General features: G+C 45.1%; 1 protein-coding gene across 2 annotated transcripts in view; it reads right to left on the bottom strand.

Moving 5' to 3' along the window:
• Window positions 1-23,427, bottom strand: part of IFT140 (intraflagellar transport 140) — an 87,560-nt gene extending 64,133 nt beyond the window's left edge. The window contains exons 1-11 of one of the 2 annotated variants that reach the window (XM_016208083.2): window positions 23,353-23,427; window positions 19,258-19,435; window positions 15,354-15,575; window positions 8,997-9,118; window positions 8,710-8,852; window positions 6,539-6,714; window positions 5,281-5,372; window positions 4,629-4,735; window positions 3,790-3,935; window positions 214-417; window positions 9-81 (exon numbers count right to left, since the gene is read on the bottom strand). In XM_016208083.2, the coding sequence (XP_016063569.2) occupies window positions 9-81; window positions 214-417; window positions 3,790-3,935; window positions 4,629-4,735; window positions 5,281-5,372; window positions 6,539-6,714; window positions 8,710-8,852; window positions 8,997-9,118; window positions 15,354-15,575; window positions 19,258-19,404 (1,432 nt within the window). In that variant the 5' untranslated portion in view covers window positions 19,405-19,435; window positions 23,353-23,427. Of the gene's footprint in view, window positions 1-8; window positions 82-213; window positions 418-3,789; window positions 3,936-4,628; window positions 4,736-5,280; window positions 5,373-6,538; window positions 6,715-8,709; window positions 8,853-8,996; window positions 9,119-15,353; window positions 15,576-19,257; window positions 19,436-21,471; window positions 21,518-23,352 lie in introns of those variants that run through there. The other variant, XM_087815738.1, reaches the window with a different exon arrangement.
• Between the last annotated feature and the right edge of the window lie 2,021 nt (window positions 23,428-25,448).

Genomic DNA, 25,448 nt, shown 5'->3' with positions numbered 1-25,448 from the left:
ACTCCTACCTGCATTTCGTAATGTGGCTCCAGAAGGCTCAAAGACCACCACCTGTTTTCCATTCCAGACAGCGATAGCATCCTAAAAAGAATGACAGAAATTAAAAAGCTGCCATCTGGGCCCCTTACCATCCTGAACGATGCTACAACTGACCATGTCTCTTGTCTACAGTGAAGACCCCCAAGTGACCTCATGGGTCACCCTCACAGATACCTTGGTAATGAACACTCCACTGATGTGCATGTCTGTGTGCAGGCTATGCGTCACCCCCGTTGTCAGGAAAGACACACTGAGTAAGCTTGGGGAAAGCTGCACCACAGCCGCCTGCTGGTGGAAGTGTGACAGCATGGCCTGCTCGCTGAGGATCACCACAGAGCTGGTGGTGTTCACTGCCAGAAGGTTCTTCCTGGAGCCCCACTTCATTTCCACATTGGAGAGAAAGAACCAAAAGTGTGAACAAAGGAGAGACACAGTCAGGAAAACATACATATGAGGATTCATCAGCATTTCCAAGCACTATTTCTTGTTAAAAAATTATTTTTTAAATGTTATAAGTGTACAATGTGTACTTTGAAGAACAATTTTAAAATACTGACGCTTGGAGTTGTGATGCAGTGGATACATAGCTTCTGTCTGTTCTGACTGGTTGAACATCTTCTACAATTTATTTTTCTGATGTTAATTTAGGGATGTTTCTTTTTAAAATTCATAGCAAACCTAACACAATGTATTAAATTATCCAGCTTTCCTCTGATATGAAATGACACATTCATAATTGCATTTTAAACTTCCATATCTATACAAATCCGTTTCTGGATTTCCTACTCCACTCCACTGATATATTTATCCACTCCTGAGTAACCACTTTTCTTTTTTTAAATTTTTACTTACTGATTTGAGAGAGAAAGAGAAATGAACAATGATTTTTTTCCCCCCACTTATTTATGCATCATTGCTTGCTTCTTGTATGTGCCCTGACCTGGGATCGAACCCACCACCTTGGCGTATTAGGAAGATGCTCTAACAAACTAAGCCACCTGGCCAGTGCTGTAACCACTGTTTTAATTGCTATAATTTAAAGATATATTCTAGCATATGATACAGAAATGTTCTGATTGTTTATCATTTATTTTCTTGGCCATCTGCTCTCCCAGATGAGTTAAGAATTACTGTGTTGAATTCTCCCAGGGGGAAAAAAGTCATTATTTTTACTGCATGTGCATGTCATTTGTAGATTTATTTGGGAAGAAATGACACTTTTACAAGATTGAGGCTTCTCTTTGAGGAACATGCTATATCTAATGTTTACTCAATTTTCTTTTATGTCCTTTGGGAAGGTTACTGTGGCTTGTTCTATTATTTTATTTTAATTTATTTATTTTTTATCCTCACCCGAGGATATATATATTTTTTATTTCCAAGAGAGAGGAAGGGAGAGAGAGACAGAGAGACAGGGAGAGGGGCATCAATGTGAGAAACATTGGTCGGTTGCCTTCCATATGTGCTCTGACTGGGGATCAAACTCAAAACCTAGGAATGTGCCCTGAACAGGAATTGAACCCACAACCTTTTTGGTGTATGGGATTATGCTCCAACCAACTGAACCACCTGGCCAGGGCTTGTTCTATTATTTTAAATGGCATTTCTTTCATTATCAGTGAGGTTACACATGTTTTTTATGTATTCTACTAACTACTCTTAGGTAAATTATCTCCATCATTTTTTCCATTACAGTTCTTAATATTTTTCTTTTTTTTCTTTTTTTTAATCTTCAGAGTACATTTACTAAAGCTGGGGACAGTGAAACATAGGAAGGGCTCAGGATAGAAAAAGCAACAGGAGAGAGCCTAGGTAGTGCTCTGCTTTTGCTCTCTACATACAGTATAGAAAAGAAGTGAGCCACAGTGGGCTGTGTGGACTTGCCTGGGATGAGCTGCTGATGCTTGTTGCTCCCCTAGTTGCAAGTTTCATGGGAACCCTTAGCATTTAGGAGAAAAAAGTAAATATGCATGCCAGAGAGAATGTGCTTAATATCCTTCAGTTTTCTTCATGTCCTTTATCCTAAGATATCACTGAAGATAAGCCATAAATTTAAAAAATAGCTGTGTAAAGATTCCCTCTTCCCCCAGAAAAGCAAAAACAACAAAAGAGTTGCATGCAACTTCATATTAAAATAAAGAAAACAGTATGCATTGAGAATTGGGAAATACAGTGCCTTAGAGCTCAGATTTTCCTTCAATTCTAGTCTTGTTCTTCATTGCCCAGTTTGAAATAAGTTTTTATGTACTCAAACTTGTTGTTGCTTTGCAACTACTTTTATTACTTCAAATTTGAGAAAGTTAGATTTTCTCTACAGATCTGATAATATTCTATGCTATTTTTAGCCAGTTATTCTGTCCTAGTTTATAAAATATTTAACTTGTTAATTAATCTATAAACATTTTATATACGGCCTGAGAGAAGGACCTGAAAGTAATTCCCAAAATTGCTACAGGGTATCCCTAAACTATTTACTACATAAGTTTTCCTTTCCAGATTAGTATAGGACTAAGACAATTTTAATTTAAGAGATTTACATAGAGCAGGTCTTAGAGACAACTTCCAGATGGCAAAGTGAAGAGCCCCGAGGACATAACAGGCATAAATGGTAAAAATTATGAAAAAAACAACCATCTAATTCTCTGGAAATTGGGCATAGAGCAAATGAAGAAACATTTATTCAAGAAAGTCTAGCCTGGCAAAAGTGGCTCTGTTGGTCCTGTGCATCAAAAGGTTGCTGGTTTGGTTCCCAGTCAGGGCACATTGAAAGTCTACTAATTCTGGTAAGAACAGCAGAGTCTATGGCACCTGAGCCACTCTGCTCCCCTCCTCCTGTCCCCCAGTTCAGCATGACTGAAGCTCCACCTGAGCAGATAAGACGGGGGCTCCCTCTCCTCCAGCTCCCAGTTGAAGGCTCAGAATGTCTCTGGCAGGGGCTAACCACCAGCATTTCTCATTCCCCTGGCTCTGTACTGTAGAGGCCAATTTCAGGTGAGTGGGGCAGAGGTAGGGGCTCCCTCCTTCCACGAGCCCCTGCTCACAGGTGTGGTAGTCTAAGAAGACTGGGCCCCCATGCCCTTGCCCCAGATTGCTCACAAGGTAAAGGCTCCATGGGGGGGAGGCAATCTGAGAAGACCAGAGGCTACTGTGCCTAGCTCCATGCTCATAAAGCAGGGTGTCTTTCGAGAGGGGATGGAAGGGAGGGGGAAGAGGGGAGACGTAGAAAGAGAGAAACATCTATATGAGAGACACACACTGATTGGTTGCCTCCTGACCCGGGCCGGGTCTTATGCAACTCAGGTATGTGCCCTTGACCAGAATCGAACCCATGACTCTTTGGTGCATGAGCTGACACTCTAACCACTGAGCCATAACCGGCCAGGGCTGAGATTTCTTTCTGGGGTGGTGAAACTGTTTTAAAATTTATTGTGATGGTTGCAAAACTCTGTGAATATACTAACAACCATTTGGTATGTCATATATCCCAATAAAGCTGTTTTAAATATAGATAGATAGATAGATAAATAGATAGATGAAAGACAAAGAGATGGGTAGAGAAAGTAAATATAGATTACTACAGATCCACAATCCCTTATCTGCAATTCTGAACTCTAAAAGGCCTTTATTTTTATATAGTCTTTTAAGCTAAGTAACTTACAAAGTCAATTACTTTCAAAGTCAAAGTCAATTACTTCCTCCACTTTTACAGGACACAAAATGAGTGCTTCTGATGCGCTGGTAGAGTTGTACCTTTATCTGCATGATGTTCCCTTCGAGCTCAGTAGGGGTTTGAAGGGTCCACTTGTTTTTGCCCTCCACTCCTCGGCTGCTATGGGGCCCTGGCACTTTTTTCCACATGGCTACTCGCCCTTTATCAGTACCTGCTGCTAGAAGAGCTACAAGTGAAAAGAGAGTTCACAATCATTAACATGAAAAGGGATAGGAACAGCAGCAAGCCCCCTTCTCCTACCGCCTTCCCTGAAATGTCAGTCCATCAGCTCTTCGCCCAGGAACTTTCCAGCTCCCACCTGCTGTGTCTTCCTTTGCAAGAATTGAAGCCTACCTGGCCATACAGTGCGTGCATGTACACGTGTGGTTGGTGGGGGTGTTGGTGCTGGTTCCTCTCTTTCTGCATGAGACCAGTGTCCTATTGCCTGTTCAGTCTGCTTCTTCAACGCCAGCACAGCACATAGCCCTCAGCAGGAACAAAATAAATGCCACTCTGGCTCATCTCCTATCCTGTCTTCTGTCTGTGTACACACATATACATCCATCCATACATTTACATATACATACACGTATATGTATTTCTAAGGTTTCCCACACTGTCTTCTCTTGGGGTTTTGGAAGAGAATGGGATCAATTGCATACAGCCAGGTTGGTCACACTTTTGACCAAACTCTTGACCTTCATGTGGGATAAAAAGCTTTACTGTTACTTTCTCATTCTTGGCTGACTTTATTCAAATGACTGACATAGTTATAACTGAGTTACCCCTCTTTAAATAGCACCATCATCATTTTGCAGCCAACGGAGCAAAGCTGGAGGCTGGTTCTCTTTCTCCCTTAGGTCAGCCCGAGAAATCTCACCTTTGCTTTTACAGTAAGAAACACAGTTTATATTCTCTCCTTTTTGGAAACCGAACTTCTCCTCTGGACTCAGTACATAATTCTCTCCTCGTTCTAAATCCCAAAATCTACAAGAGAAGGAAGAAAGCCCACTGAGGGGACTGTCAGTGCACTGCCCTCAGCTCTGAGGGGCTTGTCCAACTTGCAGGGCAAACTGTAAAAATCAGGAAAAAGTTACGGCCCTTTGGACTCTGATATGAAAAGCAGGCCGTCATTACATTTAGATCTGTTCTGTGTCCTGTTCATAATCAAAGGGAGCAGCTGCTAATAAAAGAGGGTCCATGTGTGACACCAGGTCACAATGAGAACAAAGGAACTGCACCCAGGTGCACCCAGGAGAACCCCCAGTATCACATGGAGCTACAGCAGCGAGAAGCAAGGGAACATAACATGTGATTCTGTCTATACCGTGCTCACAAATACCAGGCAGAGGGACTCCATAGGCAGTCATCAGAATAGTTCCACCCTGGCATGGGGAGAGGGGATGCCTGGGGTATCTAATGTGTTGTTCTTTGATCTCGGAGCTGTTACATGGATGTATCCAACTTGTGACCATTCATCATAATTTGAGACTGACTTTTCATCGAGCACTCACTGGAGTGTCAAGTCTCACCTGAGGGCTGCTTCTCCGATCGCGGTCACCAGAAGGCTGTCTTCAATCAAAGCGATGTCTGCCCGGTGACCCGTTTTCCCACTCAACTTTACCTGTGTAACGAAAAACAACCCGAAAGAATCGTGTTGCTTTGCCAAGACTGTGTCCCTGCTTGTGAGCCTGGACTCTGATCTGCAGTGACTTCCTGGAGACTCACCAATGGAGAAAGTGCAGGGCAAAGATGGATACTTGGAAAAGCACCCCTGGCTTTCCAGGATGCACGAGCCAAAGCTGACAGCTACTCTTGGATGTTACATGGTTAATAACAGCGGCTGCTCAGTGCATGGCACATGGTGAGCACATTTCTAGAGTGACTACCAAGCTGAGCTGAGGGCACCACCATGCCCTCCAAGGCAGGTGTCACACCTGTTTTGCAGGAAACAAATGTGCTCAGAGCCACCAACCAGTGAGTGGCTCAGGGGGCATTTGAACCCAGGTCCACGTGATTCAGTGACCATGTTTTCAACTGCAGTGCTAGAGGATACACAAATGACCGAATAAATACCAACTTTAAAAAAAAAAAATCCACTCCATAATCTATAAGAGTATCTTTATGGGAAGTTCAGAGTTCTCCAAGGAACATGGATTCCTCTAGTATAAACCAAGGAACTAGCAAGAGGGCAGTGATAAGCAGCACCTGACACAAGGACAGGTGGTGTCCTCCTGGTGCTGAGCACCAGGGCTCATGCCACTAGGCACTTTCAAGGATGTCAAGGTATGTCTCAGTAATCATAGTGAACACCCTCTACCCAAGGACACCCTCTACCCACATCCCTCAGGTGAAACACTGTACATGTGTGCCTGGGGGATATCTGTGACAGAACGCACAAGGGGAAAATCCCCAAGGCTCTCAATGGCGAGTGAGTCCCCTTCATGCCTAGTCTGCACACAGCTGGGACGCAGGGTGATGTCCATCCACACGATTCCATTGTGGAGATTAAACGGGCTGCTGCAAAGCGAGCAGTTATTCGGTCACACCCAGGTCTGCAGGCTGCCACTTAACCAATCATGGAGTTCGCAGCCTGACTCACCCTGTCTGTCCACTGACACCAGAAAAATCTCCTACACTCTCAGTTACCCTCACCAGTGAACTGCTCGTATAATAAATCATGGTACTAAACAGCTCTGTTAGTGGCTCTAAAACAGATTTGCTAAGGAATTAGAACGGGTGATTAATCAGGTCAGGAGAACCCAGCCTGAGCCCTGCCCCTCCGCCCACCTTCATCACTTCATTTGCTTCGCCCTCAGGAGTCACCAAGTACAGGGACAGCAACAGGTTCTCCGTGACCACCACCAGCGCCTCCCTCTTCTCCAGGTAGAACAGTGTTTGGATGGAGCTGTCCGTGGACGCCACCTGAGTGGTCTTGCCTTTCTCGTCTACGTAGTGCACTGTCCCTGAGGGCAAAGGGGACAGTCACTGGGCAGCTAGACACTCACCAGCAGCCATTTCTCTCTCTCTCGGGGCAGTCTCAAAAGAAACATCTTCGTTATAAAAATTTGCAGAGAGAATATTTTCAAAACACCTGCACCTGACCTCACAGGCTGAAACAGGTTCATCGTACTGGTTTAGCTCAGCCTTGACTCCCGCTGCCTCAGCCAACTCCACCTCCACCACCAACCTAGAGGATCTGGACATTCTCACTGCTGACCAGCCTGACTCCGCAGCCTCGAAACTGTTCATCTTGGTCCCCTACCACGAGGTGCTCATCTGTCACCCATGCACCGAGGCCCTAGACTGTGACCTCCCATAGCCACCAGGTCCTGTCCCGTCCTGTACATGGTTGGTCAGCTGTTTTGCCCTAAGCCACAGGGCCTCCCCAGGCTGGAACCACCCTGAACACGCCAGCCCCTTGCCCATTCCTGGCCTCTCGGCTTCTGAGCTTGGCAGGTGGAAGCCCAGCGAGTTCTCCGGAATCCAGTTCATTGCTGCTACTCTCAGGAGCCTCCTCACCCTCCCAGTCTCCTCTCCTCTTCCCAATGGATAACCTGAATTCTTATTAAACTGAGAAGTTTAAGGTTCTCTAGAGGCTAATTGCAACAATAACGAGCATCTACTCAGCACATATTTGTGGCAGGCTCGATGATAAGCACTTACCAGTGTATTAACTCCACTAATGTTTCCGGTGAGCTCTGGCAGCAGGTACTCCTACTATCACTGTCTCCGTTTTACACATTAGGAAGCCAAGGCACAGAGATACGGGATAATTTGTCTTCAAAGCCCACAACCACCAAGGGCAAGGAAGGGCTGACACCCACTGCACACCCCTCTTCCAGTCGCCAGCATCCTTTCCTTTATGCATCTTCCCCACATCACCTTTTCAACTTTCTTCCTAAGGGGCCCTTGCACTAGCATCTCCCCTCCCTGAGCCCCCACTGCACCGTGCCCACTCCATGTCCCTTCTGGGACCTTCCCAAATTCCCTCAGTGCTGTCTCTCTCTTTTTAAAAAAAATATTTTTCTATTGATTTTTTTTTTAGAGAGGAAGGGAAAGGGAGAGAAAAAAACATCGATGTGAGAAACATGGATCAGCTGCCTCCTGCACATCCCCTACTGGCAACTGAGCCTGTGACCCGGGCATGTGCCCCAACCTGGAGTCAAACCCTGAACCTTTTGTTGCATAGGATGATGCTTAACTAACAGAGCTGCACCGGCCAGGGCGCAGCACTGTCTTTTTATCTCCTTAAATGAAAGGTATCTTAAAAGCATCCAGCCCCTTCCAGCCATCCTCTGCTCTCTTCTTCCTGTCATGCTGACACAGCCTTTGTGCAAGCCTCACTTCCTTGGCTTATTTCTCACAGCAACACACACTTGTGAATATCTCATGTAAATGTAAGACTCTAGTTTTCTCTTAACTTCATATTGCATTTATCAGCTGGCACTGGGGCAGCCTGTCTCACTATTTACACTAAGGAGCTGTGTTAAAACCAAGATAGGCGGCACTTAATATGGACCACCCATGAGGCGGGTTTGTGGTGCAGGCTGGAAGCAAAACCCACTCATCCTGTTCATGCTCCATTCCCAGAGCTAGCCAAGCACGTGGCATGTAAGAGGTGCTTCGTACTTCTACAGACTGAATGAGTGCAACAAAAGCATCTTTTCAAGACTGTCTGTGCTGCATGCAGTTACCAGTCAGGATGTATCTGCTAATAGACGGCTTCCACGTGAAAACCCTTCAAATACAAATAAAGCTCAATTTGTCTCTAATCAGAAGCAAGTGAAGCCATTCTTTGAACACTGGGTAAGAAACTGCGTAAAGGTGGCTAAGGTATCACTCTATTGGCACACATACAGCCTGTTCTTTTATGCAGAAACACCATCTATTCGTTTAATATCTTACCAGACAGACCCAAAATGCTTCAGTGTCCTAGAATCCCAAACTAAGTTTCTCACCATCCATCAAGCTGACAAAGAATGACAGTCCCTCTTGAGATCCCATTTTCAAGAAACTTCCAAAGCCACTTTTCCTCCAGTTAAACATGTCCAGGGCTTTCTCATCGCCGCTCACTGCTGCCTTCGCCAACTGAACAAGGTCCCTGAAAGCAAGTATGACCCAGGAAGTCAGGATTCCTTGCTACTCCTCATAGGAAGGTGCTCCCCCTCCAGTGTCAGGAGGAGCCATATCTCTGCCCTCCCCCCGAGGATTTAAAGTCAAGGCCACCACATAAGCTCATACTTACTCGCCAGGAGGGGGGAGCCGGAAGATGCAGTGAGTGAGGCATTTTCCGTATTCATGTTTCAGCAGCGGTGTCCCTTGTACTCGGCCCCTTTGATCCAGCCTCCATACGAGCAGAACACCAAGCTGGAAAACCCAATACCATGTGTGGAGGAAACGCATTCTTACCGAGGGACTGGTGGAAGGCAAGAGTTACACTGTGCAATAGAACATATGCTTATTCCTTTATCATTTTTTTTAAACAAAACTACATGTGCACCATGAAAAATACAAACAATTCAAGTGTTCAATGAAGGAACTAGAAACTCTTCTATGTGCCCCCTCCCATCCTTACTCCCTGGAGAGATAACAACAGTCACATTTTCAGATATTAAAACAAACTTTTAATTTTAGAATAGATTCAGATTTGTGGAAAACTGTGAAAACAGTTCCAAGAAATCCTATACCCTCACCTTGTTTCTCCTATTATTAGATCTTACATTATTGTGGTACAGTTCTCACAAATAATAAGCCAATATTGATACATTAACCAAAGTCTTTATTCACATTTCCTCAGTTCCTATCTAATGTCCTCTTCTGGTCCCAGGATCCCATCAGGACTCATGTGATGTTTGGTCATCACATCTCCTTAGGCTCCTATGGGCTGAGACCACAGTTCAGACTCTCTTTGCTTTTGATGGTCTTGGCAGTTTTGAGGTCTATTAAAGGATTTTGTAGAATGTCTCTTCACTGAGATTTGTCTATTTTTCTTATCGTTGACTGGGGTTGTGGGTTTTGGAAGACAATAGATATAAAGTGCTCTTCTCATCAAATCATATCAGGGGTCCATGCCATCAACATGACTTCTCTCTGTGATACTGACCCAGATCTTCTTGCTGAGGTCATGTTTGGCAGGTGTCTCCACTGTACACGTCTTCTTTCTTCCCCCTTTCCATCCTGTACTATTTGGAAGGAAGTTACTATGCATAGGGGAGGGGAGTTATGTCTCACCTCCTTGAGCATGGAGTATCTACATGAATACAGCAGTACCTTGGTTTTCGAACGTCTCCACTGATGAACATTTTGGTTTATGAACACTGTACACCTGGAAGGAAATGCTTCCGTTTTCGAACATGCCTGAGAAGTCGAACATGCCACGAAGCTTCTGCTTAGTGCAAGATCCTGAGGCCTAGCTGTAGGCTGTGGATCTCTTGGTTTTTGGACGTTTCAGAACTCAAACGGGCTCCAGAAAGGATTACATTCGAAAACCGAGCCACGACTGCAATTTGGGATTCTCCAGCGCAAGAGATTTGCCTCTTCCCCACCATTTACTTATTTATTCAATCACAGATTTATAGCAATATGGACTTATTTTCTACTTTGGGTTATAATCCAATACTACTTTATTTTCTTGCTCTGATTCTTCCACCTTCAGCCATTGGGAGCTCTTTCCCTTGCTCTGTACTTCCTTACTTCCTGGCACTACAGTTTCTCTGAGCCCATTGTCCTGCTCCAGTCCTAGAATCAGCCATCACGAGGCCTGGTTCTTTATGTTGGAGGAAACCAATAGAAATCAAGATCTAGGTCCTAGGTGTATTGTATGTTCAATTTTAAAACCATCAAAGTCTCAAATTAACAGCATAGATAAGTGAGAGAAGTTCAAGGTGGCAGGGGGGAGACAGCTCCACTGGAACTGGTCTAGGAGGCTCTGTGGCCGGGGACAAGCTAAGCCCTGCCAAGTGGCAGTATTTGCATCTGGCTCTGTCTGCAAAGCGCCTTGGCTTTGATGCCCAGGAATTCCTCAAGGCCGGCTCCTGTTCAAGGCCAGTAGATGTTTTGGCACATAGTACACTCTTCCTCCCACCCGGCTTCCAATGTCCCCAAATGCTGGGTAGCACCACTTTATTGTACATGGAACTGTGATTTTCCAATAAGGTTGGCTTTAGAAGCAACTTACACAGTAAATCTCTAAGATTTAAAATAGTATGTAATGAATATATATATATATATATATATACACACACACACATATATATATCAATAGTATATCAAACTAATTCTTGACTTTGCCAGCTTTATGAAGAACAGAAGCATTACTAGTTCCTTTAGGTTCACGTGCATAGTGAAAAAGACAAGGAAGGCTACAAAATGAAAATATTTCCTTCCTCCGCTGCCCGGCCTCTTCCCCAGAGAACCACACTGGGGGATATTGTGTCTGATGGTGTACGATGCATACTTAACATCTGTAGAGACATCCCTCTGCTCTGCCCTTCACATACAATCATCCAGTACTTATTTTTTAACATAATAATTGACTTTATTAGCACACACAAGCTTCTAACTGGCAATTCAATCAGGTTCCTGAATACAATCAGGACATGCTTAGCATGTCCAGACTTGTAGGCTGTTTTTCTGGTTTTTTAAAAATATATCTTTATTGATTTCAGAGAGAGGAATGGAGAGGGGGAGAGAGAGAGAGGGAAACATCAATGATGAGAGAGTCATTGATCAGCTGCCTCCTGCACACCCCCTGCTGGGGATTGAGCCCACAACCCAGACATGTGCCCTGACCAGGAATCCAACCTCGATCTCCTGGATCATAGGTCGATGCTCAACTGCTGAGCCACACCCAGCGAGGCTATGCTGTTGTTTTGAGGAAGAAATTGTTCAGAGCCCCTGTACCCTGGGAGCAGTGATTTCATGTGACTGTACACCCCTTGTTTTGACAGAAGGAGAGATGCTGCCCACCATGATCATGAGTTAAACTTCCACTGACTCCCGAGGATGCAATGACTCAAACACGCTCTGTCTCAGGTCTGGCTAACAGACTAGAAATGCAACATGAGGTGGAGATTTAAGGTGAACTTTGAGATGTCCTGTCTCCTTTGTGGCAGCCCTGCTCCCCATCCCAATTCTAAACGTTATTTGCACCTCTCACTTCTCCTGCAGGGCAATTCTTTGTGTTCTGAGCTTTCTCCTCACTGTCATTCCTTCCAAGTTACTTAATTCACTGTAATTTTATACAGTAAGGCTCTAAAGAAAAGTTACCCCTAAGATGAGAAACAAGCCCTATTTGTGAAGAGCAAGAGTTTAATGTATTAAGGATGTGATGTAAAGTTAAGAGTGTTCTAGATTCAACTGTTGTCGACATACTGTCACTTCAAAGGACAAGTCATCCTGCCAGGTTCTCTAATAGTTTATGATGACAGTAAGAACTGACTTGCCCCTTGTCGTGGATAGGTTAGATCTGACACTCGGCTCTGTGAAAGCGTACGGGAAAACAAGACCTGGTCCAGATGACATGCTCCCCACTCTTTTACTGATGGAACTGCTAATGGGCACTTCACAGATCTGCCCAGTGTCCCTTTCCCAGGGATCTCCCCGCCTCCCTAGCCACCTCTGACTACTACATATGTGGACACTTGGCCTGAGCTGAATTTGGGACAGAGGAGGAGGGACAGGTCTTCTCTGGGTGGCAGCTGAAACTAGAGCGGGTGAGTTCGTTTGTTTTCATCAGCTAGAGATTCTGCCAAATGGACAGAATGGGCCAGAGAGAGAGAGAACTACAGCAGTACGGTACACAGGCAGGTACAGGCTGGCAGAGAGATGCGTCTGTCACCTCACTCTTGGTTCCACACAGTCCTGAAGTCAGGTGTGTTCCCATCCCCGGAGATCCTGGCCTCAGATTAAGTGCACCTTCTTGCTTCAGCCAGTCTTGGCTGGTTTCATTGGTAACCAACCTAACTAAAGCTGTGTCTTTGGTGGAAGAGCCGAGAAGACCCTAAGCCAAGCCTGTGCGCTGTGGTACAGCTTTCCAAACGCTTATTCATTTGTTATTCTCTTCCTGCTTGAGCCATTTATTTATTTATTTATGGTTAATCTTCACCGGAGGATATTTTTTCCATTGACTTTTAGAGAGAGAGGGAGGGAGGGAGAGGGGAGAGAGAGAGATAGAAAAACATCAATGTGAGAGAGACACATCGATGGGTTGCCTCCCACACAGGCACCGACTGGGACCAGCGATTGAACCTGTAACCCAGGTACATGCTCTTGACCGGGAATCGAACCTGAGACCCTTCAGTGTGTGGGCTGATGCTCTAACCATTTAGCCACACCAGCCAGGGTGAGCCCATTATTAAATTAAGAGCAGCCCGGCCAGGTGTGGCTCAGCAGTTGAGCGTCGACCTAGGATCCAGGTGATCGGGGTTCGATTCCCGGTCAGGGCACATGCCCCGGTTGCGGGCCCAATCAATGACTCTCTCATCATTGATGTTTCTATCTCTCCCTCGCCTTTCCTCTCTCTGAAATTAATAAAGATATATTTAAAAAAAAAAAATTAAGAGCAGCATAGTCTAGATTTTCTTAGAAGGATTAGGTATTTCTGCCCTTAAATATTTTGACTCAAAGAACTTGGCCAGCAAATATATCTGAGTTTAGTGTCGTCCTGAGCTAATCTACTTTGTTAGCTGTTTTTGAATACAGTCAAAATAAGAAGAATGAAACTCAGTGGTCTTGAGTTCTTTTATTCTCACAGGGAATTTGCAGAGCATTCCACAGCAGGGAGGTGGGAAAGGTCACCAAGGGAGTCAGAATCTGGGGGCAAAGCCATGTCTTTAGGTGGGACTTGAACAGAAAGATAGAAGAAAAATCATCCAGAAAAAAGGAATAGACTAATAGAAGAATGGGCAAGTGACATGACCAAAAAAGGAAATGTCAATGGCTCTAGTAAGTGGTACTCGTCAATAGCAAGAGAAATGCAAACTGGAACACGGCTGAGATGCCATGTTCTAGGCAAAATTCTGAATTTGGATTCAACACTCAGTGAGGAAGCACATACTGGTGCGCTGGTGTGAACTGATACAAGCCCCATGGAGGGAGATTTGGGAACATCCACCAAACCACAAGCAAATATGCCCTAAGGCATGGGGCTCAGCCACCCCACTTCCAGGAATTTCTTTAAACATCCCCACGTTTGAAATGACAAAGGCATGAGGTTAGCCATTGTGTCACTGTCTGTTTAGCAAGACTGGAAACCGCTGAAATGCTTATCAACACGGGCTGGTGAAGTAAGTCATAGTACGTTCATATAATGAAGCACAGGTTAAAAGAGAAGAAGGAAGTTCGCTGTTTATCAACATGGAGAGATCTGCAAGACGCGGCGTTAAATGAAAAAGACAGAGATATAACAGGATCGCGTGTCATCACTCATGTGAAAAGAGAGAACAAGGAGTCAAGATCTTCTGTGAGACATCTCCAGGCAAAAATGTCTAATCTAAAGAGAGAAGCAAACAAATCTAAACTGCGGGACATTCTACACAATAGCTAGTCTGGACTCCTAAAAAGGTTGATCCTTCATTCTTAGGGATCGATACCAAAGTACCTAGGGGTGAATGAAGTATGGTGTCTCCGACAAACTCTCAAATAATCAAGGAAAAAATATATATAAAAAGAGAAAGCAGATGTGTCAAAATGTTAGTAACTAGTGAGTTTATATAAAGGGTACATGGATGTTCCCTGTACTATTCTTTCTACTCCTCTAAAATTTTTAAATTGGAAGTTGGGGAAAGAATGCATTTTTATGTGCCTGCGTGCACCTGAAGAAACTCTGGAGGGACTTTAAGGAGCTATGGATGCCAGAAAGTAGAGAGGGGGAACTGATGGGCATGGGTTGAGAGGCTTTTCAAAGTACATTTCATACCTTTTAAACCTTGAAACATGTAAATGTATTATCTGAAACGTAATCATTGAACACACTGCAAAATTTCTGCTGTCCATTTCTGAATCAAATTAAGTCTAGACCAGGGTTTCTCAACCTGGGCACTGTTGACATTTTGTGTGGAATAACTCTCTGTTGTGGGGTCTGTCCTCTGCATTGTAGGATGTCAAGCAGTATCTCTAGCCTCCACCCACCAGGTGTAGGTAAAGCAACCCCAGCTCCATTGTGACAACAAAACATGTCTCCAAATACTGCCAAATGTCCCGAGGGGCAAATAAAGCAGGTGAAAAATGCCTGAGCTAGACAATCAGGACCAGGGACTCCTAGGCAATGAAGTATGTCCAGGGAAACTGGTGATTTGGCAGTGACATAAAAGTGATGGTACCCGAGACATTCAGCTCATCTTTATGATTATAGTTACCTAGAAAAGTTCATTTGAAAAGTGACAGACATGTTTCTGCCATAGGGTGGGATAGTAGAATAAAATTTTCAAACTTTGCTTCCAGTATAAAACAAAATCTACCATGACATCTGACAAGATCAACTCAATTTGGCAACAACACGTTTTAAATAATTTGGTCTTTACCACCCTTCCCAATGTGTCCCTAAAGACATAAACAGTGAAATGCTGAGATCGGAAACCAGTGTCACTGAGTGTCTGCTTACCCTGTCCCCTGACAGGAGGCAGTTCCCGTTGGTGCTCCAATTGAGGACAGTGATGTCAGCAGTGTGCGTTGGTGGGACTGCATGCTGTTCCTTGTCCTGCTTATTAAACATGACCACTTCTCCGGTCCCCCATCCAACAGCCAGGATCATCCGTGTCGGGTGCCAGCAGAGGGAAGTGATCTGGGACGACCTCTCAATATGTGTGTCAGGCACATGTTCACTCTGCGATGGACAAGAAGTAAATCCCATATTACAGAGTAGCAGCTACTCAAAGAATTTCTGGATAATCAATGGAATCAACATCAGCTAGAAGATATAAAGAGCTGTTTATTAAGAATCTATTCTATTTCATTTTCGTAGAAACACCAATCTTGCCCCTGCAGAGCTATGAAAGCATAAGGTTAACACACAATAGACCACACTGACCAGATGATCAAGGAGCATGACCTCATACTCACAACTGCTTGGTGGCTGGCAAGCATTTTAATGGGTTCCATTAAAACTTTATTTAGAAAATAAGTGGTAAGCCAGGTGAAGTTTGTTAACCCCAAGGTTATCAAAGTGTGGTCAGATGACTCCCAAAGCCTTTTCAGGGTCCGCAAGGACAGTTATTTTATTTACTTTTTAAAATATTTTAAAATTGATTTTTAGAGAGAGAGGAAGGGAGAGGGAGAGAGAAACATCAATGTGAGAGCAAAACATAGATCAGCTGCCTCCTGTATACCCCCTACCGGGGATTAAGCCTGCAACCTGGGCATGTGTCCTGACAGGCAATCAAACTGGCAACCTTTCAGTGCACAGGACAACGCCCAACTAACTGAGCCACCCAGCCAGGGCTGCAAGGCCAGTTATTTTTAGAATACTAAGAAGTTATTTGCCTTGTTGGCATTCCTTTTCTCACCAGTGTATAGTGGAGTTTTCTAGAGGCTATGTGATATGTGATGTCATTGCTCTGATAGCTAACGGAGTATGTACTTGTATATTCTTGTTTTTTAGAATGGGTTTAGGGTATAAATATGTGTATTTCCAGAGATTAACTCAGTTTGTTCTCAGTACTTCGACCAGACTCTTTCTAGTAATCTCGTTATACCTGCTACATCTGTGACCTTATTATCATCTAACAATTATTGAGAAATCCTAAAATTTTCCTTGTGCTGATTAGAAACATAAAATGTACACTTTGTTTTGTAATAGTATTTTAAGTTTTCTGAATTTTATTTTTTTGAATAGGTCTTTATTGATTTCAGAGAGGAAGGGAGAGGGAGAGAGAAACATCAATGTTGAGAGAGTCATTGATCGGCTGCCTCCTGCACACACCCTACTGGGGATTGAGCCCATAACCTGGGCATGTGCCCTGACGGAATCAAACCGCAATCTCCTGGATCATAGGTTGATGCTCCACCTCTGAGCCATGCTAGCCGGTCAAGGTTTCTAAATTTTAAAACTTTGTCTAAAATTGCTATTACTTTGGAATATAATATTTATTCTAATATTTGGAATATAGTATTTATTCTAATATTTTATAATACATATTGGAGAGTTCCCTGACTCCTAGAAGGGAGGAATCTGCTCCAAAGAAGCTGGGCGACACAGCTTGGTGCTGGGACTAGACAAACACGAGAGAAGATGGGGACCCTGGCTGAGCTCCCATCTATGGAGGGACCAAAGACCAATGAGTGTCACAGAGGTGACCTCCAATGATGAGGCAGGTGAGACACCAAGAGGGTCTGCCCTTGTTGTGGGGGGAGGTAGGCAAGGACTGCCTCAGAAAGTGTCACAGAGCCACTTTTATCTGGAGGACTAATATAGTAATCAAGCAAAAAGATCAAGGGAGACTCTCCTGTGTGGAAGGCACAGCACATGAAGTGCTAGAAGGCGCCAGAAGGCCAGGTGTGTATGTAGCATGGAAGGAAGAGCACCAAGTGAGAGGCAGGAGAGCCAGGCCTTGGGGCACTGGGGGCCACATCAGGGATTTTTGTTCTCACCCAAGGAGCAATTCAGGGGTAGGGAAGGTGGGAATAGTGGGAGATTCCACCTATGATTCCAAAAGATGGCTCTGCCCTGTGTGGGGAATGGGGGTGGGGGGTGGGAAGAGCCTTTAGGACACAGCTGCTGCAGTGAGGCAGCTGTGCTAGTTTGCCAGCGGCTCTGGCAATAAACTGATGAACTTGGCCATGGATTACAAGGCATGAAGGGAGTGTCACCATCACCTCCAGGCCCAGTTCTGGGCATCAGGATGGAGAACACTCAGCCTTTGAAGGGAAGTGTGGAGCAGGAGACAGTGGGGTAAAGTTCAGTTCAGTCTGGACTCATGAAGTTTGAGGTCTGTGTCAAACACTTGGATGTCCTCCTGTGAACAGCTGGGTTCCTAAGTCTGCAGCTCAGGGGGTACTTGTGGGCTGGAGATAGGTTTGTAAGTCATTCATTGATCGACAGTGACAGATCACAGGAGGAGCAGGAAATAGAGGGAGAAGAGGTCTAGACAAGCTCGAGGCATGCCAACAGTAGCCCTAGTTTGGAAGGAGAGACAGGCTGGATCAAGGAGGCAGGGTAGAGGAAAGCCCCTGCAAGTTCCATGGAGTGTTTCCCAGAGAACTTGACAGGAGTGTGGAGCAGTACAGAGAAAGGACATCAGATACCATGGTGTGTTATGCAGATGTTGCTGATGACTCTAGTTGCTTGGGTGAAGTATCTGGGGTGACAATGAGACTACAGAGGGCTGAGAAGTGAGTGGGAAGGGAAATCTGATTTTCTTTGTGAAGTGTGTGGTGTGTTGTGCACTGAGAATTTTGGGGTGGGGGGCATTGAAAGTCTGAGGAACATCTACAAAGTTTTTACAATGGGTTGAATTGTGCAAATTCCAAAAAAAGCTATGTTAAAGTCCTAACCACTAGTACCTGTGATATGACTTTATTTGAAAATAGGGTTTTTGCAGATGATCAAGTTAAGAGGAGATCATTAGAATGGGCCTTAATCCATTATGACTGTGTCCTTAATAGAAGAGGAGACACAGAGGAAATGGCCCTGTGATGATGAGGAAGAGATTGGAGTGGTGCAGGTACAAACCAAGAAACACCAAGGACTGCTGGCAACCAGAAGCAAAGATAAACCATGCAACAGAGCCTCTCTTGAAGCCTTTAGAGAGAGCAAGCCCCTGCCAGCCCTTATTTCAGATTTTTGGCCTCCAGAATGAGGAAAGAATATATTTCTGTTGTTTTAAGCCACTCAGTCTGCGGTCATTTGTTATGGCAGCTACAGGAAACTAATAGTTTGTTTATTTTTTTTTAACAGATTTAAAAAATATATATTATCTTTATTGATTTCAGAGAGAGGAAGGGAGGAGAGAGAAACATGAATAATGAGAGAGTCATCGATCGGCTGCTTCCCGCATGACCCCTACTGAGAATTAAGCCCGAAACCCAAGCATGTGCCCTGATGGGGAATCCAACCTTGATCTCCTAGATCACAGGTCGATGCTCAACCCCTGAGCCATGCCAGCTGGGCAGGAAACTAATAGTTTTAAATGGCTAAGGTGAGCCGACAGGAGACTGGATCAGGATGGAGAAACAATGCTGAGGGGCCATTTCTGGTAGGTGATTGTGAAGTGACTGTTGATTCTATCTTACGTATTCCTAAATATGTCCCCAAACCTAAATTGCAGAGGTAAAAGAATTAGCCACATAATAGGGCTGGGAGTTAAGACCTCATTGAAAACTCACACTCACAAACACTACACACACGCACATTATACCCCCCCCCACACACTCCCTATCCCACCCATCTACACCCCAAACTGTAATCCATACACCCTTACCCCCCATCACAAACACACACACCCACACACACCAAAAAAGAGACGAGTCAGAAGCTACTGAAGTCATAGTCATTGCTTCCTAGTACTTACTTGTTCCAGGTATATATCCACACTGCCTCTCGAGGCCGTGCCAATGGAGGCGACTGCCAGGAATGGGTGAACAGGGTGCCAGCTGATGAGGGAAGGAGACCCAGCTGAGTCTGGGGCTTCTATTCGGTAGTCAAAATAGAGAGCCATGATGAAACTCCGACCTATTCGGGGTTGAAACCTGCAGCGGAAAAAACAACCAAGTCCTGTGGTTTTGAACAAACAACTGTATATAGAATTAGGAAAGAAAAGCATCACAAACCTACACCCATAAGGCATTCAGTGACTTATAAAAGCCCCTTCACACCGATTCGGGCAATTTTATGTGGAAGAGATCTCTAACAACAACAAAAAATACAATTAGAAGCAAGGGATTGGACCTGAAATGATCCGGAGTGTGAAGGAAAACAGTAAAACTTCTAGCCATCAAATAGCAAAGAAAAGCTCTGCCACCTGGACTACATGTGCAATCTTTGATCATTTTTATTTCAATCACAAGAAAGACAATTTATATTTGTATAAATGTAGAAAAATTTTAGAAAAATTTTCAAATCAAAGAAAAGTAAACTCCTTCATAAAAGAAAAATGTATAGGAAAACCTAGTACTCAATTTCTGATAAACTTGAAAACCAAGGCTGTCTTCACCTCTGACTCTCAGGAGGCAGGAGGCAAAAGGATTCCTTTGTTAGGGTCAAGAAAACAAACCTACAAGTTGAACTTCATTAGTTAAAGGAATTTTAACTTTTCTTCCCTCCCTCCCCCTCCCCCCTCCCTCCCTCCCTCCTTCCCTCTCTCCCTCCCTCCCTCTTTCTTCCTGGAAAAGATGTGCATGCTTACTTTAAGGGAGGGGTAGGATGGTGAATGAAATGACAGTCTGACTTTTGCCCAATTTTTCATACCCTAGAGTCAGTTCGGGGAAGCTAATTGGTGAAGAGAATATGTGTAGGGTGACTTGTTATCACTTAAAATTATTCAACTTCATACCCATTATGTTGGTTATTATCAGAAAAATAGAAAATAAAAAGTGTTGGTCCAGACGTGAAGAAATTGGATCCCTTGCACATTGCTAGTGGTTGTGTAAAGTAGTACAGTCACTATGGAAAACAGTATAGTGGTTCCTTAAACATTAAACTTGGAATTACCATATGCTTCAGTAATTCCAGTTCTTGGTATATACCCAAAGAATTGAAAAAAGCAGGGACTTGAACAGATGTTTGTACACAAACATTCATAGCAGCATTACTCACAGTAGCCAAAAGGTGAAAACCACCCAAATGCCTATTGACAGATGAATGAATAAACAAATTCCGGTATATTCCTACAGTGGAATATTATTCAGCCTTAAAAAAGGAATGAAATTCTGCCTAGCTGGCATGGCTCAGCAGTTGAGCATTGATTGACCTAGGATCCAGGAGATCGAAGTTCAATTCCCAGTCAGGGCACATGCCCGGGTTGTCGGCTCCATCCCCAGTAAGGGGGCGTGTAGGAGGCAGCCAATCAATGACTTTCATCATTGATGTTTCTCTCTCTCCCTCTCCCTTTTCAAGTCTCTCTGAAATCAATAAAGATTTTTTTTTTTTAAAAAGGCATGAAATTCTGACATATTTCAACATGCATGAATCTAGAAAACATTATGCTGAGTGAAATAAGCCACACACAAAAGAACAATTAATGTATGATTCCACGTATAGGAGGTACCTAAAGTAGTCAAACTCAGACAGAAAGTAGATTGGTCAGTGCCAGGGCCTGCTGCGGCTGGGAGGTGAGGTGGGAGGGGGCCGTTGTTTAATGTATACAGGATTTCAGCTGGGGAAGATGGAAAAAGTTTTGGAGATGATGGTGGTGATGGATGTACAACAATGTGAAGGTGCTTAATGCCACTGATCTGTATACTTAAAAACGGTTAAAATGATAAATTTTACATTCTGCATATTTAACCACAACAAAAATTGTGCAAAAAATTATTCAACACCTGCAAAATTCTATCACTCTATCATTATAGGGAACGGACTATGACATTTGCTTTTAGTAAGACAACGGCTGTATCAGAGGAAGCTTCCAAAGCTGTTTGAATCCAGAAAAGGAAATCTCTTTACTAGGAAGCTGGAAAACACGTGGGTATGAGTGAACAGTCATGTTTCAAATGTTTACCTTTTCCTCATGAATACATACCCTGAATACTAAACAAAGGAAAAATTTTCAAGGTTGTGCTCTCACCATCACAAACTGCTGAGCACATATTCAGGGTTCCTGGTGGAGCAGCCAGCCACTGGCTGGAGGAGCAGCTGGTTGGAGGGACTAGAGTCAGCAGAAGGGACAGGATCCAGGGGTCTCCTGCACACACACATCACTTAGGGGACATCTATACTGGTCAGGGCTCTGATTTCTTTGAGTAAAGTCCTTACGCAAATCTTCAAACAAAGCCATTAAAAATGAAAACACACCAGACAAACACCTGGTGATTTAATATAGCAAAGGAAACCTTTTAAAGTGAGTTTTAATATGTTGCAGCCAACCAAGTGTCTAAATTCTGGACTATGGGAAATTTGTATTCATGTTTAACAAGTTTACTTTGTGAAAATATTCCTCTGCAAAATGTGAAACGTTAATTTGTTGTAATGATGGAGAAAGAATTATAATAGCACTTGAAAAATTTAAGCCGGATTTCCTCTGTATTTTTAATTTCAAACATCATTTTGTAATAAGCATGTATGCTAACAGATCTTTAATTATTTCCTCTGCCTGGGGCTTTCCCAGAGGCTCTCTTCCCCACACCCTTCCTTTGGGTACTCAGGAGGCCTCCTTTCCTTCAGGCAACTCTTGGTCTTGACTTCTAGGTTGTTTGGTGCTTCTACCCAGTGTTCCCACAGAACCCTGTACTACTCCCTCGTTGTATTTAGACTTTACTATAAATGTGTGTTTGATGGACCATCCTCCACTCCCTACCAGAGTATCTGCCCCACAGGATGGGAGACTGCTGAAGCATCAGCCAGGCTCTGGAACAGTGCCTTGCACAGAACAGGCCCCCAATAAGTGAACCCTTGATGAAGATATTTATTAGCAAGGAAAGATGTTCTTGATGTTCTGCTAGCTGTAAAAAGTGGGTTACAGGCCAGGGTGAACAAGTCCATTTTTATATAATGTATAAATGCATTTTAACATTTTTCTACACTGAATAAGTATCATCTGTATAATTACAAAAGTTACTAAACACAAGGAGAAATGACTAACAATAAAATCATTACCAGTGACATCTATTAATTGCATCAGTTCAAAAACAAGCGAACTTTTCCTTAAAACAAACTCAGGGTCACTAGAACATTAAAAGCATTTGGTAAATATACTCACTTTGGGGGAAAAGAAAAAATTCCATTTGTTCTAATCAATTAACTCCTCTCATCCAGCCGTCCAACATCTCTACCACCTCCATTAAACCAACTTTTGGAAAAGAACCTGTTAAACTCATTCAACTGAGGGGTTTGTGGTATAAGGCTAATTTAAGTTGCTTTACTGCTTGGAGATGCTGCACGAGAGAACCTGAAGGAACTTGGGGAAATAGGGGCTGAGTGGACGGGCGCGAGGGGCAGGCACTAGGGGCCACCCCGCAGTCTCACCCTCTAGGCCACAGCCCCCAGGCTTCGCGGCGTGCAGGGTCAGAGCTGGATCTCGTGAGCACAAGTGAAAGCCATCGCTGGTTGGGACGGTGAGTACTCGGTGTCCCCTGCCCCGGGTTACCGAGCGCTCCGCCAGGGTCCACCACCAACCCACCTGGTCAGCTCCCCCGGGGCTCGCACGGCCACGCGGCCCTCAATAGGACCTGGACTGCGACTGAGGTGGCCAGCCTTGACCTACCCGCGGGGGGCCGCGAAAGATCCGCGGAGACCGGATTTCCGGACGAAAACCACTTGGGAAGGCGCGGGACCCGGTCCGGCGCTCCTGGTCGTCGCCCTCCTCCCAGCCCCACACCCCCGCCCCACCCGAGTCCCTCTCTGGTCCCGCTTCGTCGTCGCCGGCCCCCGGGCTCCCAGCCCCCAGAGCCCTCACTTTTCCGCCCCCTCACCCTCGGCCCCCCGCTGCCCAGTAGGGGACCGCTCTCACCTCCCCGAGGCCTCAGCGCCGCCGCGCGTTGCCGGGACAACGGCGGCTCGTGGAACGCGGAAACAGCCGAGACGAGCGACGCGGATGCCGAGGCCGCCCGAAGCGCCACGACAGGCCGGAAAGAGCCGAAAGTGATCGGGAACTTTCGTGCGGAGGGCTGGATTACCCCGCGGGTTCCCGCCTGCTGCGAGATCCAGGCTCGAGCTCGGCAGTTTTCCCCCATCCCAGCCATGGTCAGGAATCGACAACGCTAGCTCGGGAAGGGGGGGGTCAAGAGGCCGATCTGCGCAGACAAGGGAGCTGGCGAAATTCTTCTAGGGGTGACGGCGATACAAAGCCTGTTGGGATTCGCTCCCAACCGCTTAGTCTGTCAGACGGGGGAGGAAGGCCCAGAGACCGTGGGGGAGAAACGGAACGCCATCTTCTTTAAGTGTACTCTCGTTGATGTTATTGCTGGGTCTTCCGGACCCCAGACCGTTTTTAGGCTCTGCTTTCTCTGATCTCAAGGCAGGGGTGGTTCAAGAGTATTCCTGAGAAAAGGCAACTGATTCAGTATACTTCCTTTAAGTTACTGGATAATTTATCACATGCGTTCAATGCTTTGGGGGACATATGGTCGCCTTTGGCGAGAAAATGTTAGCCAACGATATGGGTTCATCCCATTTAGAAACCAACCTGATTCGTGGGGAGCAGACTGCATTCCCAAAGGCATTAACAAAGTTACAGTAACTTGGAAAAACAAAGCAGTATCATGTCATTAAAAAAAATAGTTACTAGGGGAAAAAGATCCACAACGTTAAACGAATGAAAAAGTGTAGACACCGCTGGATGAAATGGGATAAGCATCTACAAGGAAGACGACACAAGGAAGATTCTACTTTTAAAAATCCCACTTTCATATACAGAATTTTTTTTCTTGTGTCTCCTTAGGTGCTTTATGAACATATTTTGCCCCTTTTTATTTTCCTTTTTATTGAATATACTGTGGTGACACTGGTTAAAATTGTACAGGTTTCAGGTGCACAATTCTACAACACATCATCTGTGCACTGTATTGTGTTTTCACCACCCCAAGTCAAGTCTCCTTCCATCACCATTTATCCCCCTAAATCCTCTTCTACCTCCCTCACGCCCCCAGAACTTTTTAAGGAATAAATTTGACTCGTAATATTGTGTGAATTTACGGTATACAGCGATGTTGCTTCGATGCATTTATATATTGTAATATGATCGCCTATATAGCTTATTTATCACATTACTAATTGTAGTACAATATTGCGTGTATTCATTATACTGTGCATTTGATCTCTATGGCTTATTTACTACTCCCTACAAGTTTATCCTTAAACACACTCTTATCCCACGCCTAAACACTATAATTTAAAAAACACTCCTCTATTTTCCTTATAAAGAAAAAGGGCCTAAGTGCCCAGCATCACCCGCCCGCTAAAAAACTTCAAAAGCACACACTCAACCCAGTGAAGGATTTATCTGCCTCACTTGCACTTCCAGTTTTTCTTTCGCGCGGGATTCAACAACCCGAGCAGAGGCGGCGTTTTCTTCTCACGCATCCGTCATACGGCCTCAACCAATCACAGCCCAGGCGCTGACTCTATTGGCTGCCGACTCACCAATCCAAAGAGACGCACCAGTCCGCAAAGCCGCGAGGCGGCGTCACAACATTACCCGCGTCGCGGACAACCCTCTCGTCCCCGCCTCCGTCTGTGCGAGCAAGTGCGCGCGCCCACAGATGGCCAATGGGAGCGCCCTTAGAGGGGCGCGCCCGCTGAAAACTTCGGACGTGCTCGTCCCCGCGCCCTTCGCCCATCCCGTCCGGAGCGCCCACCGCCCATGTCCCTCCCCGCGCTCCGCCCCTGCGGTCTCCTTCGGCCGCCGTAGCCGGAACTGCTGCTGAGCGCCGCTGGCCGGGTCTCCGGGAGGCTGAGCGGCGGCAGCATCGGCTTCCGCAGCCCAGTCAGCCGCACCCCGGCAGCGGAGGGGACGTGCCGGGGCAAGCGTTGCTGAGCGACTGTTTCCGAAGCGGGAGCACCACACCCGCGTCGCGGTCTTGCTGCATTTGGGGCCCGGGGCTGCCC

Source organism: Miniopterus natalensis, chromosome 3 (genome assembly GCF_054644295.1).
Source record: "Miniopterus natalensis isolate mMinNat1 chromosome 3, mMinNat1.hap1, whole genome shotgun sequence".
NCBI lineage: Eukaryota > Metazoa > Chordata > Mammalia > Chiroptera > Miniopteridae > Miniopterus > Miniopterus natalensis.
This window is presented reverse-complemented; position numbering and strand designations above follow the sequence as displayed.